Source organism: Nicotiana sylvestris, chromosome 3 (assembly GCF_000393655.2).
Source record: "Nicotiana sylvestris chromosome 3, ASM39365v2, whole genome shotgun sequence".
Classification (NCBI taxonomy): Eukaryota; Viridiplantae; Streptophyta; class Magnoliopsida; order Solanales; family Solanaceae; genus Nicotiana; species Nicotiana sylvestris.
Window position 1 is genome coordinate 175,573,123 of NC_091059.1, and position 18,320 is coordinate 175,591,442.

The 18,320-nt window shown below is 38.4% G+C and overlaps 2 protein-coding genes across 3 annotated transcripts; both read left to right on the plus strand.

Annotated features, from left to right (window-relative positions):
- The first annotated feature begins 2,472 nt into the window (after positions 1 to 2,472).
- LOC104224104 (BOI-related E3 ubiquitin-protein ligase 1-like) lies at positions 2,473 to 12,255 on the plus strand. Of its 2 annotated transcripts, none has more exons than XM_009775684.2 (4): positions 2,473 to 2,824; positions 3,056 to 3,188; positions 10,763 to 11,124; positions 11,570 to 12,255. In XM_009775684.2, the coding sequence occupies exons 2-4, from the start codon at positions 3,080 to 3,082 to the stop codon at positions 12,095 to 12,097; spliced, it is 999 nt and encodes a 332-aa protein (XP_009773986.1). In that variant the 5' UTR covers positions 2,473 to 2,824; positions 3,056 to 3,079; the 3' UTR covers positions 12,098 to 12,255. The 2 variants fall into 2 exon arrangements, with proteins under 2 accessions (XP_009773986.1, XP_009773985.1); XM_009775683.2 differs by having other exon boundaries at positions 3,076 to 3,188.
- Positions 12,256 to 13,592: 1,337 nt separating this feature from the next.
- LOC104224105 (triose phosphate/phosphate translocator, non-green plastid, chloroplastic-like) lies at positions 13,593 to 17,910 on the plus strand. The gene is made up of 10 exons (XM_009775686.2): positions 13,593 to 14,197; positions 14,600 to 14,722; positions 14,808 to 14,960; positions 15,189 to 15,274; positions 15,410 to 15,494; positions 15,779 to 15,898; positions 16,043 to 16,111; positions 17,227 to 17,356; positions 17,529 to 17,625; positions 17,779 to 17,910. The coding sequence occupies exons 1-9, from the start codon at positions 13,805 to 13,807 to the stop codon at positions 17,603 to 17,605; spliced, it is 1,236 nt and encodes a 411-aa protein (XP_009773988.1). The 5' UTR covers positions 13,593 to 13,804; the 3' UTR covers positions 17,606 to 17,625; positions 17,779 to 17,910.
- Positions 17,911 to 18,320: the final 410 nt, after the last annotated feature.

Genomic DNA, 18,320 nt, shown 5'->3' on the forward strand with positions numbered 1-18,320 from the left:
AGGTCGAACTCTTCTCTTTAGCGATGGCCCTTGGCCGTAGGGGTGTTATTTCGAGCTAATGTCGAAATGCTAACCCGTTATGACTCGAACAAAGTTGAACTTTTCTCTTTTCTTACTTGATTTTTTTTTGGAGAATTGTGGGTGTCCCCTGGGGGAGTCCCAGTTTGCTTAATTTTGCTTGCCTTGGGGAGTATGATGACGGGGAGTATAAAATGTTGTTGTTTCGATAACTGGGGGTGCAGTATGCGTTCGTTTCATGCATATATTAGGATTTTCCTATATCTAGTCCCTTCATCGTTCATCCTGGAGAGCTCGTCGGTAGGCGAGGTGATGAATTATACCTTTAACTTAGAGACGTCCCCCTCCTCGCCTCGTTAAAAACCTCCCCGAGAAAACTAATTGGGACGAAACTCGGGTGAGGGAAAGAGAGTACGACTTGAGGGGCGTCATTTTTCAGAAGTTGAAGTGTTTGAGATGAAAAACATTCCAGTTGTTTTGTAGTGATTTTCCTTCCATTGTATCTAGTTTGATCGCTTGATCGTGCGACGCTTGTGTTCTTGTTTAAACTAACAACAAATGGTAAATTAGAATGAGATTTTCCCTACCTCGATTCAATGAGTCGGTGAACGAGGATAGCCTTATAGCGTTGCTTGTTCTGCCTGACGTTTAAATGGTTGATGGAATGGTGGTTTTTAGATTCGGCGGCCATATTTAGCTTCCTCTTTTTTTAGAAGTGCCCTAGCTCCGCTTGGGTTAGGTTGGCCTTAGCTGTTGCGGTGTTGAAATCGAGTCCCGGTTCGATCTCATTTTATTTGTACCCACAACAAGGGAGACATGTCGTACTTTGTTCATGGATCATCCAATATGCGGGGGAATGTGAGAGCAGGGCAGGATGTGCCCATTCTCTTACAGGATTGCACATCAGGTGTCGTCCTCTCATGTGGGCTTTGCGTGAATATTGGTTGTAACTTCTGCTTTTATGTAGCAGCCTGATCTGGATCAATCTTTCGGGTGGGTGGTTACATTTTACCGGTTTTGGATCTGAAGGAAACTAGGAAATTTGGCTATGAAATCCCCATAGACGGCGCCAAATTGTTTGAACAAAAAGTTTAGGGCTCTTTTGCCAACTTCAATTGTCAATAATAAAGAAGGTAAATTTTAGCCAAGCACATTTAACTTCAGATACAAACATATACAACGAGAAATAATGAAAGGTAAGAACATATTAGATTTATTGATGTCATAATCTTACATCAAACACAAGAGATAACTTACATCTGAAACCAAAAAAAATTGTAAATAAAAGAGTGAAGCAACTGTTCATCCGCGAGAGATTCTTCTTTCCCCTTCCTATTTTTTCTATTCTTCCTCCTCTGTCTGTTGTTCCTCTTTTTCTTCCAAAAAGTCCCCCTTTTATTTGTGCGTATATATATATATATATATATATATATATATATATATATAGAGAGAGAGAGAGAGAGAGAGAGAGCGCTCCTAGAACTTCTATTCAATGGTCTTTGACCAATATGCTTTTCTGCGACTGTCCCTTTCGTCATCACTCGAACACAATACTAACTTGACATATGCTTTCGATGATTTGACCCCGAGGTCGGCCGAAGTGTTCTTTGCTATTTCGCCACCTAGGCAGGATCCCAACTTGGTCGACCGTTACGGCCAGATTTTGACCCATACAACACGATGAACAATTGTGAAAAAATTTATCAAAAATATTTTTATTAATCAATAACTAAAATTGAAGGCTCGAAAATGATATGCCCAAACCATAAATTATATTGACCTTTATTCGAATTTTATTGTTTTTCTTATTGATATTCTATGTTTATTGAAAATTTATCACCAATACAAATAAAGTTTCTTCAAATTTTTATAATTGGTCTAACTCCAATAATATCATTCATTAATTTATAGATAACATACTTGTACTTGGTATATACGCCTATTACCAATTTAGATTGACCACAAACTTTCAATTTATCCTGGTGACATATGTACCAAGAAAAAATAATAATAAATGCTCCATTCGTTCATTTTTACTTGATACATTTTGACTTTTTACACTCCTTAAAAAAATAATAAATGAAGTACATAATTTATCATGATACCCATATTAATTGATACATATTTTATTGGATTTGAAAAAATAATTTAAAATGAGCAACAAATACTGTGGGTATAACAAAAACAAAAATTATCTTATCTTGATATGCATAAAGTGACAAATAAAACTGAAAAAATCTATTTTTAATATAAATACAAGTAAAAGTAAACAAGTGAGTAGATGATTAGGTACTATAATAGGTGTAACATACTAATATCGGGTAAAATGCGGATGCGGAAAAGTTGCAAATTTGGAGGGGAGAGCGAGGGGCAATAACGTGAATTCAATGGAGCAGAACGTAACAGAAATAAATTAAAAAACTGGTGGGAAAACGAAAAGAAAGCTGCCAAAGACAGAGTATTATGAAAGAGAAAGTGAGTGAGAGAGAGAGAGATTATACTAACAAGGCAAGGAAAAGGGCAAGATTTCTTCAACGAGTCTTGTGATTTGCATCACCAACACCAATTCCAACGCCAAAACCAACGAATGGAATCGTTTTTCTTAACCGAAACCTTTCCCCACAACTATTACACCACCACCACTTCTCTCCATCTACTGTTATTATTATTATGCTTCTTCCTAATCTTTTCCCCCACTTCTCTCCCCTCTTTTCTCTCCCTTTCTTCATCTTCTCCACTCTTTCTTCTTACTAATAATCGCTCTTTCAGATCTGCTGCTACTTCTGTGAGATTTCCAGTTTTTGAGGTACCCATCTGTTTTTGTTCTTATTTTCTGGGCACTTTTTTGATTTTCTATGCCCATTTTGGGACATGGGATTTTCGTTTTTATGTTTGCCGACTCGATCGATGATCAATCGCATGTACTTTATTTTGTGGAACCAATATTTGGGGTTAGCCTCGGAAAAGGGTATCCGCTTGTGGTTTTCTTTTTTATAGTTATTTACTCCAGAAGTTGGGTTTTATTGAGATTCTGTAGGTCCTGCTATAATTTTTCAGGAATATGTTTGGAGAAGGAAGTAAAAGCAACAATTTGTTTCCAGCGTTATTAGAGGGGAATTGTTTCCAGTACGATGCGAGTGCATTGCCTCAGCTGCAACTGTTTGGTGATTGTGAGTTTCCCAATTGCTTCTCCCCGAGAATTTTACATCCAGCAGTCTCCATTAAGAATTCTTATATTGCAATATACTAAGTACTCACTAATTTGATTCATGATTTTCGTTTTTTATGTTACTTTTTTTCTGCTTGATTTTTCGTTAGGAATCTGGTAGATTGATTGTTAATGCAGTCTCTATGTGGTTTGGTTTTTCTTTTATTTTTTTTCCCTCTTTTGTGTTTGAATGTCCACGTTCAGCATGGCTTTGCAGAACTTTCTAGTTCTTGAGTTAAAGCAATTCCACCAGGTTGATACGAACTAATCTGTATTAGTGTTATAAAGACTCATTCGAGTGAAAACTAGGCCATTGGCGTGTATTGCACTGCTAGATGAATTAAAATTGTTCCAGGGCATATGTGGAGAGTACCTTGTCTTTGTGGTTGTTCGGCACCTCCAATGCCTAAAGCCTGAGGTAAAGCATTGGCAATTGGTTGAGTGTTTAATCAGGAAATCTTATTAGAATTGACAAGTTGCACCCTAGGCTCTTGATAATGATCACCTGCATTATTAGCATTCTCTTCAACATCTTTGGTCTATCCTGTTAAGATTTAGAATTGGGTAGAAAGAGGAGACAAGCAAAGAAGCCAGCATGTAGGAAATACATTTCACGACTATATGTTGGTGACGGTTTTGAGCTTATGCAGATTTTATAGAATCCTATTTACGTGGAACCATTCTATGAGATGGGCGGAAGACTTGTTTTAATTTAAATTTGAAGAATGCAAGAAGACATTAAATGATAGGTGCCTGTTGTTCTTGTTCAGATCACTTGAGGAAACTGAGTTCGTTGTTGTTTTCTTCAGCTTTATCTTTTAGATCAATTTGATTTTCATAGACTTTAAACATGCGTTGCATAATGTAACCTTTTTCTAGATATCTTCAGAAAGTTAAGTAGCTTCATGCTAAAACCTAGAGCTTTTTTAGTCTGAATATATCATTATGTTTTTGTGACTTAATTGTATTTGAAACAAAAGTCCAAATAATGAGTTGGGAATCGTTGTCTGGAGTAAACAATTCGAACTCGAGGTAAAGGAGGGTTGGGTGTTCTTTCTGTCCCTTCTGCTCAATCTTATTTGTTGCTTCCAAAAAATAAATCTTTATGTGTGGCTGTTAGATGAGGTGCCATTGGTGAATGGTGTATTAGTTGTGGCCGGTGAACGGTGAGCCTTGCAACTGCCCAAAAAAGGAAATTGTGACTGTATGGACAGACTGTCATCAAGATGAAGCACATTCATATTCTCTTATTATTTTCTACCATTTAAATTTAAGGATTCTGTTTGATATGATACCTGATTTGGGACAGTATCATTTTGATATCTGACTAATAAAGGTACACGCTACACACAAACAGTATGCAACTTAGTCACTTCTGGGTAAGAGGGCAATGGAAAGATTACGGTTAATGCTTCTGATGATGTCAATACACACTCTATTTGTTATTCTGATTATGTATATGATGCTTGTTTTATAGTCTGTGACAGTGAACTAGTGTACTTAGCTAAAACTATTACTTTATAATTTATACCGACCTTTCTCCATAAGTACTGCTTTCTTGGATTATGAATATTTAAGAAGTCAAATTTTATGTGCCGAAAGTTTCTTCACCCCTTTGTCAAAACATAGAGTTCTTTGCTTTTATCTAACTCAGGCATGGTAGATTAGATTTTCTCTATGTGCTTCAGTCAGGGGAGGATACCGCTTCGCCGGAAAAATTTTACTAAACATGTACATATAATTAAAATACAGAAACACAAATAGGTTAAATGGAGTAAATGTGACACCACTTGACACATCAGACGTGTAGCAGATTTGGTGACACGTCAGATTTGGTGAAGCGCTGTAAATGTTCAGGAGAGGTCATGGGTTCGAAACTGGGCAGCCCCATTTTCTGTTTTAATTTCTTTATTGCATCGTCTACTAAATAAAAATTGTGTTCGGTGGAGTTTGAACGTATTCCAAGTTTTTTTAATCTTCTTTTTCTCTTTTCATCTTGTCTCTAGGCATGAAATTGATTAAGAACGATTTGTGGAATCAAATAAATGATAAATTTTTGTGTGATTTTTGGTTGTTTATATAAAAAAAGTATTTAATATTGTTAGCGGAAACGTAAAAGAAAGAACACAAGATTTAACGTGGTTCGGATCAAAATAATCCTACGTCCACCAGAGAACAGTTGCCTTTTTATTATTAACAAAGGAAGGGGAGAGTTCCCAATTACACTTAAGAGAATTTCTGTCTTAACTCTCTACTCACTACAATGTATTGTATTATTTTTGGGATGGTTTCTACAAATGAAGAAGTGCATCTATTTATAGAGGTAAAAACCTCCTCTTGATGTCATTGGTGATATCAAACTACCTCATCTTGATGTCATAGGTGACATCAAAGGAGGAAGCTTCCTCCTAGCATCCACACCAACTCTTTCCACCAACTCTTCCAATTGGCATGCCATTGTTGACTAAACATAAACCAACACTTTCAATCTCCACCTTGGTTTGCATTTCGAGCGTGCGTGTGAACAACTCTGGCCAAAACTTGTAAGCTTACTGGGCAACCCCGTTGTAAGAAACAAGAAGAATCAAACCATTGTTGAACATACCACCTCCACCTAACAACTGTTCTCTTCGGAGTTGCATCAGTTGATGCACACCCCCGCCAAGTCCTTGCAGTGTGCAAACTTAGCGAGTGGGACTATCTTGGTCAACATATCTGCAGCATTATCGTCTGTGATAACCTTTACGACCTTGATAGTTTCCTCTTCAACATCTCGAATAAAATGAAATCTGACATCAATGTGTTTAGTGCGCTCATGAAATCTCTGATTTTTCATTAGATGAATAACACTCTGACTATCACATCTAAGAGTTGATTCCAGCTGAACCAAACTCAATTCCGCTACTAAACCTTTCAACCAGATAACTTCCTTCACCGCTTCCACTGCTGCCATGTATTCTGCTTCTGTCGTAGACAAAGTGACAATCGACTGCAGAGTCGACTTCCAACTAACGACACTGCCAACGAGGGTAAAGATGTATCCAGTTATGGACCTTCTTCTGTCAAGATCTCCTGCATAGTTAGAATCTACATAACCGAGAATTGAAATACCTTCACCACTTTTTTTAGATATCTCAATATCCACTTGACAGCTTCCTAATGCCTCTTTCCTGGGCTGGACATGTATCTACTTACCACACTTACAGATTGAGCAATATCTGGACGTGTGCATACCATAACATACATAATGCTACCAACTGCACCGGCATAAAGAATCTTTGACATATGCTCCACCTCATCCTCGGACTGAGGCATTTGTAACTCTAAAAGTTTAAATGAGGAGCTAATGGTGTACTTACAGGCTTGCATGTATGCATATTGAATCTCTCGAGAACCCTTTCAATATACCTCTTCTGAGAAAGATGTACAACACCGTCTTCTCTTGAAATCTCCATACCAAGGATTTTCTTTGCAGCTCCTAAATCCTTCATGTCAAATTCCTTACTCAACAGTTTCTTCAAAGCATTTATCTCTGTAATGTTGTTAGCAGCAATAAGCATATCATCAACATACAACAGTAAATAAATCATTGAGTTACCAGACATCTTCTTGTGATACACACAACTATCAAATGCACTCCTTGAGAATTCATGTGTAGTCATGAATGCATCAAACCTCTTGTACCACTGTCTAGGGGATTGCTTCAAACCATACAAAGACTTCTTTAGTTGGCATACGTGATCTTCTTTTCCCTCAGCTAGGAAACCTTCAGGCTGATCCATATAGATTGTCTCTTCTAGATCACCGTGTAAGAAAGCAGTTTTGACATCAAGCTGTTGAAGCTCCAAGTCAAATTGGGCAACCAATGCTAGTAGCACGCGAATTGAGCTATGCTTCACGACTGGAGAGAAAATCTCATTGTAGTCAATTCCCTCCTTCTGACTGAATCCTTTTGCAACCAATCTCGCCTTGAACCTAGCATCTTCCACTTCAGGAATTCCCTCTTTCTTTCGGTAGACCCACTTGCATCCAACTGTCCTCTTCCCCTTTTGTCTTTTCACTAAGACCCATGTCTGATTCTTGTGAAGAGACTCCATCTCTTCAGTCATGGCTAACCGCCATTGTACAACATCCTTGCAAGAAGTTGCTTCAATATACGAGGAGGGCTCCAGATCCTTAATCTCTTCTTGTGCATCTACGAACGCATATGCAATCAGTTTGCTTGATCTATAAGGCGTTCCGGTTCTCGTGTCTGCCTCTTCTCCCTCCCCTTCGCAATTGTGTATGGTTCATTGACAGCAAGTTCTTCAACGCCTACATCTTCTGACTCATCTTTAACCTGAGTCTCTTGATCCTTTTCCTTGGCAAGCTCCACCGGAAGCTCCACCTGCTCGTTGTTCTTGTTTCCTGAAAACTCCACGGAAACTTTACGGGGATCAAGTATAGAGGATTCATCGAAGGTGACATCTCTACTAACTATAAATTTGAGTAAAGACAAACACCAAAGTTTGTACCCTTTTACTCCATCCACATACCCTACGAATATGGCCTTCTTAGCCCTTGGTTCAAGCTTTCCTTCATTAACGTGATAATAAGCTGGACACCCAAATACTCGTAAGTATGAATAGTTAGAGGGTTCACCTGACCATACCTCATTCGGAGTCTTAAAGTCAATTGCCGATGCTGGAGATCGATTGACAATATGAGCAGCAGTGTGAACTGCTTCAGCCCAAAATACTTTGGACATTTTGGCTTGTAGGAGCATACAACGAGCCTTTTCAAGAAGAGTTCTGTTCATTCTCTCGGCAACTCCATTCTGCTGTGGGGTATGCCTGACAGTCCTATGTCTTGAGATCCCATGAACCTTGCAGAATTCATTAAACTCTTCATTGCAAAACTCCAAGCCATTGTCTGTGCGAAGATACTTGATTTTCCGCTCCATTTGATTTTCAACCAAAATCTTCCACTCTTTAAATGCTTCAAAAGCATCACTTTTTGCCTTCAAAAAATACACCCAAACCTTTCGTGAGAAATCATCAATAAAAATGAGAAGATACCTCTTTCCGCCCTTCGATGGAAGTTTAGAAGGACCCCATAAATCTGAATGGATGTAGTCTAGCACTCCTCTTGTCTTGTGTTTGCCAGTGCTGAAGCTGACCTTCTTCTGCTTCCCTAGAACGCAGTGCTCACAGAAGTCAAGCGTGCTGATCTTCTCACCTTCCAAAAGTTTACGATTGCTCAACATCTCCAGTCCACGTGCGCTCATATGACCCAGTCTCATGTGCCATAGTCTTGCCTTGTCATCATTAGATAACTGCACTGTAGATGCATTTGCAGAGCCAACAATGGTGCTTCCGGCCAATGTGTAAAGGCCGTTCTCCAGCTTGCCTTTCAGCATGACTAAAGAACCTTTAGTCACCTTCATAGTTCCTGCTTCGCTCATGTACCTGTAGCCTTGTTCATCCAGAGTACCCAAGGAGATCAAATTCTTCTTCAGATCAGGAACATGACGGACTTGTGTAATAGTCCTCACGATTCCATCATGGCAGCGAACCCGAACTGAGCCAATGCCAACTATTGCACAAGTTGCATTATTGCCCATTACTACGGTTCCTCCACTTTTCTCGTAGCTGCTAAACCAGTCTTTTCGGAACGTCATATGCAGAGTACAAGCAGAGTCTAACACCCATTTGTTTCCATAACTACTATTATTATTACACGATGTTGTTAGTACATAATCATTATCAAAATCATGTACCTGTTCAACTGTGGATGCACTCGCCTTTTCCTTGGACTTTGACATTGGGCAGTCTCGTTCAAAGTGCCCCTTCTTGCCACAACCCCAACACTCTGTATTCTTCTTGTTCACACGAGACTTTGATCTGTGCTTTGATTTGCTCTTTCCCTGTTGGCTAGTCCGGCCTCTCACAAAGAGCCCACTTGCCTGGTCATCTCTATCTCCTTCAATGTGCCTCCGCACATCACTAGAGTTAAGTGCCTGCCGCACTTGCTCAAGCTTGATAGGCTCCTTGCTATACATCATTGAATTCTCAATATCACGATATCCTGAAGTCAATGAAAATAGCAAAGCACATGCAAGCGTCTCCTCCTCCTTTTTAATTCCTGCAATCTGTAAGTCCATGACAAGTTTATTGAACGCATCTAAATGATCTTGTAACGAAGTACCTGACCCCATCTTAAATGTGTGAAGACGCCGTTGTAACAACATCCTTGTTGTCACTGATCGGTTTTGGTATAGCCCTTCTAGCTTTTCCCATAACTATTTGGCCATCTCTTCGGTACCCGTACTCACCTTCACAAAGCACGTTAGGTGCAAGGGATAGTTGGATTGCACTCAATGCATCCCCTTCAATCTTCTCCTTGTCGGGAGTTGATATATCCTTAGGATACTTTCCGTCAATAGCATGGATTGAACCTTTCCTCCGCAGTAACGCCATCATCTGGATCTTCCAGATATTGAAGTTGTTGCGTCCACTGAATCTATCAATTTCAAACTTCATGGAACTCATCTTTGCTTGTTCTTCCTCCCTGGATCGTTAAAGAATCCTGTTGCTCTGATATCAATTGTTAGCGGAAACGTAAAAGAAAGAACACAAAATTTAACGTGGTTCAGATCAAAATAATCCTACGTCCACCAGAGAACAATTGCCTTTTTATTATTAACAAAGGAATGGGAGAGTTCCCAATTACACTTAAGAGAATTTCTCTCTTAACTCTCTACTCACTACAATGTATTGTATTATTTTTGGGATGGTTTCTACAAATTAAGGAGTGCATCTATTTATAGTGGTAAAGACCTCCTCTTGATGTCATTGGTGACATCAAACTACCTCCTCTTGATGTCATGGGTAACATCAAAGGAGGAAGCTTCCTCCTAGCATCCACATCAACTCTTTCTACCAACTCTTCCAATTGGCATGCCATTGTTGACTAAACATAAACCAACACTTTCAAATATTATTCCGAATGAGGTTATTTTGATACATTTCTAAAATGAAAACTTATCGATAAGAGTTGTAGTAATATACCTGAGTAGTGGTTTATTATTAGAAGAATTTGAACGTATTTTTTAAATATGATATTGTTAAAGTGAATTGTTAGTCGTTCACTATTTAAGAGAATTTGAACGTATTTTTTAAATATGATATTGTTAAAGTGAATTGTTAGTCGTTCACTATTTAAGATTGTGACACCACTTACAAAAAATTTTGCGTACGTCACTGGCTTCAGTCGTACCTCTCAAACTGAAGGACGCTTAACCCCCCCACCCCCACCCCCCCCAAAAAAAAATGCTTTCTATCAACGAGCATGCATTGTTTTGTGCACTTATTTACTGATTTTCCTTTCTTTGGTTCCTTTGCATGGATCTTCGCTGAAGAAATTTAACCACATCTGTCTAGTTCTAGACAAAGTGGTGTTAATCCTTATTAAGAAAAAAATAGACAGAGTGGTGTTAATAATTCCCGGTCTTATTTTCCTCGGATCTCACGGACATTTTTTATTCATCTTTTTCAGTTAACGTTGGGTGTACTGGATACCCGATAAGTAACACAGTCAATGAACACCCATCTGCTGCAATTCGCCCCACCAAAAGAGTCCGGGATGCTGAACCCAACTATAGCCAGCAAAAGCTTAAGATATCCTTGAATAACAACTTTTGTCAGAATGAAGTGGATCAAGCTGGAAGCATTTTGAATCCAAATACTGTATCAACTGGACTCAGACTTTCTTACGAGGAAAAAGAACGTAATTCCTCAGTCACGTCTGCTCCTGAGAACATGAAAGCAGCCCTTCCTGCTTTTCTGCGGATTGACAGTGGTTTTAAATGTGAGATTGACAGGCAAAGAGAAGAATTTGATCGGTACATAAAAGTGCAGGTAATGTGATTATTTTTTTTAAGAAGGCGTAATGTAATTATTAACTTTGTCTGAAATTTGGCGTGTTAAATTTTTGATTGATTTACACGAGTGTATGAAAAAAGGAATAGTTTTCTTTACTATCCATTCTAGATATCTATGTCTACCTACTGATCGAGGGTTTTACATGCATCTAGTCATCATTATGTATATTTTGATTTGCCGGGATTTTACTTCTAAAGTTGTTGATCATATGAGTAAGAGCATTTCTATCTATGCATCGCCACATGGTTGGTGTCTCTATTTTGTTTCTGATAATTGGGCAAACATTGATACTTAGGGGCATTAAATAGTGTGAGAAATGACTTGGAGATTGGATATGTCACTAACATATTTTTCTGCGTATAGATTGTATTTTCTGGAGTTTTGGTCCTTTGCCACTACTGATTCATCCTTGGTTTCTCAGGAAGATAATATGATGAAGGGCATGAGGGAGTTGATTCATCGACAGACAGTATCTTTACTGAACTCCTTGCAAAAAGAAGTTAACAAGAGATTGTATGAGAAAGATCTTGAAATAGACAATTTGAATCGCAAGAACAAGGAACTCGGGGAGAGAATAAAGCAGATTACTGTAGAAGCTCAATCATGGCATTACAGAGCAAAGTACAACGAGTCGGTTGCCAATGCCCTGAAAAGCAATATTCAGCAGGCCATGGCCCATGGTTCCATGCAAGTTCAGGAAGGCTGCGGAGATAGTGAAGTAAATGATGCTGCCTCAAGTACAAACCATCTTGGTTTAGCAAGCGGTTCGCAAAACCAAGTATCCCAAATACAGCAGCTAAAATGCAGAGCTTGCAAGAGTAAAGAAGCCAGTGTGTTGTTATTTCCATGCAGACACTTGTGTCTTTGTAAAGAATGCGAAGGGTTTATTAATAGTTGCCCAGTATGCCAGGTAATGAAGACTGCAAGTGTTCAAGTTTACATGTCATGAAGACGTATACGAACACTTGCAATCATCATCATCATCTTTGTGTTAAGGGAGGAATGTTTAATTTAAGAACAGGTTGTAATGTTTATTACAATCATGAATTGTGCATTTCTTAACTATATGAATACAGAACCAGATGAAACGAGGATGGTCTTTTTTTCTGGATTGGGCATTGTTTCTTATGCTTATCGGGGGTGGGGGTGGGGGGTGTAAAAAGCATTATGGACCACTGCACTAAGAGATATGGTAGCTCTGGATATTTGCAAGTTGCAAGTAGCAAGAAAAATGGTAAAAAATGGTCTAGGCAACTAGAAGTTAAACAAGAAGCAAATTTTATACTAAAATAAGTATATGAATATATATCATGAATCTGTCTAGATGCATTCTTCCAAAGTCTCCTAGATCTACATTTACTGTTCCATTTCAGCTGTCATATTAATGACGACTAATTTATTTTGTCTTAAACGCAGAAAAAAGGGAAAAGGAAAAGAAGGATGAAAAGGAGATTAGGAGAAGTGCGTTTTTGCTTTTATAGTGTGATAGGGTCAATTTGTTGCCTAATTGGAGGTTTAGTTTGTGTTAGGAACGTTCTTTGTAGTCATTAAATAGTAGTCGTAGAGACTTTGGTGGGAAATGACTCCTTTGCATATGGTCTTCAAACTAAACATCTTGTGTTGTCCTTTCCTTATAATAGAGCACTGGCAGTGAATGCCTTAACTTTTTATTATATCAAGTTTTTTAAAATACTATTTACTCCCTTTATTCCAGAATGAGTTATCTTTTTCGTCTATCACATAATGCCATCTATATTGAACTTATAAGATCCTTCAAATAAAACACACATAATTCTGTCCTTAGTTTTCTTGTTTAGTTAAATTAAGAAAATTACGCTAGGAGCCTATGATGGAGGAGGGAGTAAGGAGGAATACGAAGCAACAGTATAACAGTTATTTTCCAAAGAATATTGTCTTGGAAATTATAAGGAGCTTCGTACTTCAGGGACATGAATCTTGGACTTGATGATGCAAATAAATAAAAAAAGAATGGTTCCTAAGCGAACCCGTTAGATAAAAAGATAACATTATGTGTGTAATAATGTAATTGTAATTGTAATGGTAATACAGACTTGAAATCGGGTTCTAATGATTCAGGTGCGTTAATAAAATGATTTTGGACTTTCGAGTTGAATTTTGGATATTTCTAGAAGGATTCGACACCATTTATAAGTTAAATATACTCTAAATTTAAGACCTTAAGTTTGATCTTATGTGATTTTCTTAAACCTATGTATTATAGCCTAGCAACACATACTTCTATTGTCTGTTCGGTATTTATTTCTTTTTTATTTTTAACCAATCAGAATCGTTCCAGGTTGGTGCGAAAATGATTTACCACAAATTTGTCCAGGGTCCATCTCCATCCCCAACCACCTTTTGGGTTCACCAACCCAACCCACAATTCAAAATATCATAGAAAAAGCAACCCCAAAAAGTTACCGAAAATACCCAGAATATCCCCCTTAAATTTCTGAACTCTCTGATTTTGGCTCTCTGTTTGCACTTCACTTCTCACGCCTCGACGGAGCCCCCAACGTCTCCTCACACTTCCCCTCTTTCTATCTTAGAATATATATTCATCTCTCTCTCGTCTTCTTATCTTCTCATTCTCTCTCTCTGCTGCAGTTTAGTTTCCCTGATCTGATTCGCCAAAATGCAGAGCACGGCAATCTCGTTTTCTCCGTCGATTTCACTTCCTAAGAAGCCTCACAACCCTTCTAGTTCAGCTTCGTTGTTCAGATTCAATCCTTTATCTGCTCAGTCTTCTCGACCGACGCTTCGTTTTGGCTGTCTAAATGGCTCCGTAGCTCGGAAAATCAATCCTATTCGTTGCTCAGCTGATTCGTTGAATCGTAATGGATGGATTTCGGTTCCGCCGCCGGCTCCCGAGCGTGAATCGGACGGAGTGGAGGTTCGGGCCACATCCGTGCCCGAGAGTGCTGGAGAGGCCCCTAAATCCAAGCCTTTGACGGATACTTTGGTGCTCGGATCGCTTTTCGGCCTTTGGTATCTATTTAACATTTACTTCAACATTTACAACAAACAGGTGTGCTTTACTTCCGCTGATCCGAGGTCCTAGTTGCTTATTCTATTTGTTTATACGTGTATTGCTTCATTTCTTGTGGTTGATAGTGTTTTTTTTTGTATGTATAAATGCATGCATGTATTGTAATTTATGAGGTTCTTCAAGGCATGTATCGTTCAGATTTTTCAGACTATAGATTTAAACTTCGTCAGATGTTAATATATTTTTTTTTTAATTTTTGGAATTATCTATTCGCTGAGTATGTATGTTTGCAATTTGAGCCATTTTCAACCTACATTTATAGTATATAGTTTGCAACTTAATTGAAGTGAGTTTGGATCCCTCACTAAATAGAAATGTTACCTTTTGTGTTTCCAAACATGGCCAAGGTGTGTCATTAATTAAGATTCGTATATTCTGTAGGTCCTGAAAGCGTTCCATTACCCAGTTACAGTGACTCTCGTGCAATTTGCCGTTGGCAGTGTCCTTGTAATTCTAATGTGGACTCTCAATCTATATAAAAGGCCAAAAATCAGTGGTGCACAGGTAACTTCATTGAGACGGATTTACTATGCTTTGGTTTAGACCTGATTATGTGCACAAGTTCTGATTCTATATTTTCAATTGGCAGCTTGTTGCAATTTTGCCGTTGGCAGTGGTGCATACCTTGGGCAACCTTTTCACCAACATGAGTCTTGGAAAAGTTGCTGTATCATTCACTCACACTATTAAAGCTATGGAGCCATTCTTCTCCGTTGTTCTCTCTGCTATGTTCTTGGGCGAGGTGCGGTTTAGATGATTACTTTTACATTTCTATATAAAGCTCTTGCATTCATCTTGTGATAAGGCGAATACAACTATTTTCAATCTCTTCCATTTATTTTCATCTTAATTCAGATCATATTTAAGCTTCCAGTACTTGAAAAGAAAAGATATTCACTTCCATGTAGTTCTTTGTCTTCTGATCTATGTTATTATAGTTAGTGACATTGGATGTGTCTTGTTCATGCAGTTCCCTACCATATGGGTTATGTCTTCTCTTGTACCAATTGTTGGTGGAGTGGCACTGGCATCGTTGACCGAGGCCTCTTTTAATTGGTGGGGAATTCAAATATTCTATGTTAAATAATGCCATATGATTTTGTTGCTTTCTTGGTATAGAAATGGGAGACGCTTTTGATAAAAGTTTTATTTCAAATTTTAATTTACAGTTCTTGTTTTGTCGATTACCAGGGCTGGATTTTGGAGCGCAATGGCCTCTAATTTAACCAATCAATCTCGTAATGTCCTCAGCAAGAAGTTTATGGTTCGGAAGGAGGTAATTATATTTTTTTCAGGCTATTAGCTGAGGGTATGATGAAAATGTGCACCCATAGTTGAATGGTTCTTTGGTTGATGTTTCAAGCTTATATTAAATGGTATTTGTGAGAGCAAATTGTTTGTGTGGTGTTCAATAGCTCTTTTCCATTTCTCATCAAGTAGCTAGCTTGTTTCTAGATTAACCTTATTGCCTTTACTAGACAAAACCCAAGTTATGTCTCTTGTGTGTTTTTTGTTGGTTTCTGAAATGCTGTGAAGTTTACAGTTGTAATTTTTTAACAGGACTCATTGGATAATATTACTCTCTTTTCAATAATCACAATCATGTCCTTTTTCTTGCTGGCCCCGTACGCCTTTTTCGCGGAAGGTGTCAAGTTCACCCCAGCATACCTGGAAGCTGCAGTAAGTGATACTTACATATAGTGGAAATTTATACTGGTTCTACCCCTTTGCTTAAATAGAACATCTGGGTGTTTTTTCATTGTTCCCTTGTAGAACTTGCCGCAACTATCTGAAATAACTTTCATGATTTTCCTTTGGTGCTAGGGAGTGAATGTCAACCAGCTGTACACAAGGTCTCTCATTGCTGCTCTCTGCTTCCATGCTTATCAGCAGGTATAAGGGTTCTTCCTTGTATATCTCATTGATTCATTGGAGTCCTATAACATGATTCTTCTTAAATTCTAGCCTGCCTCATAGTGAGAAAGCACAAAATTTATGTTGCTACAATAATGAACAAACAAGGTCACATGAGATCTGATTATTCATTGTTGGTCCACTGAGTTTCGAACTGTGCACCCATTGGCCCTCGGGGTTTTCTCAGGAGTAAAAAAATTTGGTGTATCTGTAGTTTGGTTTTGTGCTGGTGTGTTGTTAGCAATTTGTGGTTGTTGGATCATGGATATTCCCTTGTTCTAGTAAAGGATATGTACTTTGCTTTTCCTGCCATGTATTTTTGACAGTATTGAACATGCGGCAAGCTCAGATTCCTATTAACTGTAAACCAATTTGAAAGACATGGCTCTTCCTTGCTATCTCCTGAAGTACAGTTGTGTCCTGCCTGCCTTATTTAGATGCTTGAGCTTGTCTAGAAAGATAGATGAGGTTTTTGCTGCTTTTCACCCTGGAGCAGTCAGTTTGACAAAATTGAAGATGTAGATGAGGGGAAATGCTTTAAATTGCATGCCTTTTAAAATGTCAGGAAGACTCAGAAATTATGAAAACAGACTGGTGGCAATTTCTAATTTTGGCTATGATCAATGGCCATTTTAAGGTAGAACGGGCTAAAAATTTCTTGTACAGTTTACTCATGGCTGTGTGACTGACTGCTGCAATTATGCAGCTCTTGGTTTGATAAAGTAGAATTCTTTGTTTTATGTAATTTCATAAACCAATGTGACAATTCTTAGACAAGAGGGTTTGCTCTGATGGTAAGCAACCTCCATTTCCAACCAAGAGGTTGTGAGTTCGAGTCTCCCCAAGAGCAAGTTGGGAAGTTCTTGGAGGGAAGGATGCCAGGGGTCTATTTGGAAACAGCTTCTCTACCCCTGAGTAGGGGTAAGGTCTGCGTACACACTACCCTCTCCAAACCCCACTAAGTGGGATTATACTGAGTTGTTGTTGTGGTTGTTAAAGTGACAATTCTTCATGAATTACTGAAAATGTGTCACTTTCATTTGCGACGACAGCTGGTTATGTTATTTCTTGCTGACACTCAAGTATTGGTGCAGGTTTCTTACATGATATTGCAAAGGGTATCTCCTGTTACTCATTCTGTGGGTAACTGTGTGAAGCGAGTGGTGGTTATTGTGACTTCCGTGCTCTTCTTCCGCACACCTGTTTCTCCCATTAACGGTTTGGGTATGACACTAGACTTTATACTTGTCAACATATAGCTGATTGAGAAGGAAACCCCTTTTCCCCTTCCAATCCTTCCAGATGGCAGCTCGAGTGAACAAATGTGGAATACAAAAAGTTAGAAGTTGCCTTTTTTATTTACAATAAGGTAATCATTTCTTCATTTTCTATGTAGGCACTGGAGTGGCCCTTGCTGGAGTTTTCCTATATTCAAGGGTGAAGCGCATTAAACCTAAGGCAAAAACGGAATGAAGTCTAGATCAATTTTGATGGTAAATTGTGATCATTAGATGGATGATTTCTAGGCAGGGTCTTCTTTTAGTTTGTTGTGCCATGTGGGACGAGTTATTCTTTTCTGATGCAGCCTTGACTAATTGCTGCTAATTTGACGATTTCACTGCATCACTATTGTCTTTCTTCTGTAGGGTGTTATATGTTTCGTAATGTACGGCATGCTTAGGACCCAAGTACCTTCAGCCGTTCAGCGGGCGCTGAAAACATCGAAGAGTTGGGGAGAGTTTGTCATATTTGATTACATCATACCATTGCTTTCAAAATATTTTTCTCCCTCGAAGGGGTCTCTCTAAGGGGTCGTTTGGTATAAGGTATAAGAAGGTATAACGGTGGTATAAAAATTTAATACCACCTTAATACTCTCTTTGGTTAGCAAACCATGTATAAGTTATTCCGGTGTTAGTTTTAACATTGGGATAACTTATATACCTTATAGAAGGTGGAGTAATTAGTATCGCTATAATTTATACCTTCTTAGAAATTATGCAATTGAATTACCCCGATATAACTTATACCTTCTTAGAAATTATGCATTTGTTATTCTTAATACAACATATCAAACAATGAATAAACAACAATCCCAGTATAATTTATCCCAATATAACTTATACTGGCATAACTTATACCGGTATAAATTGTATTCCAACCAAACGGCCCCTAAGTAGATACCGGA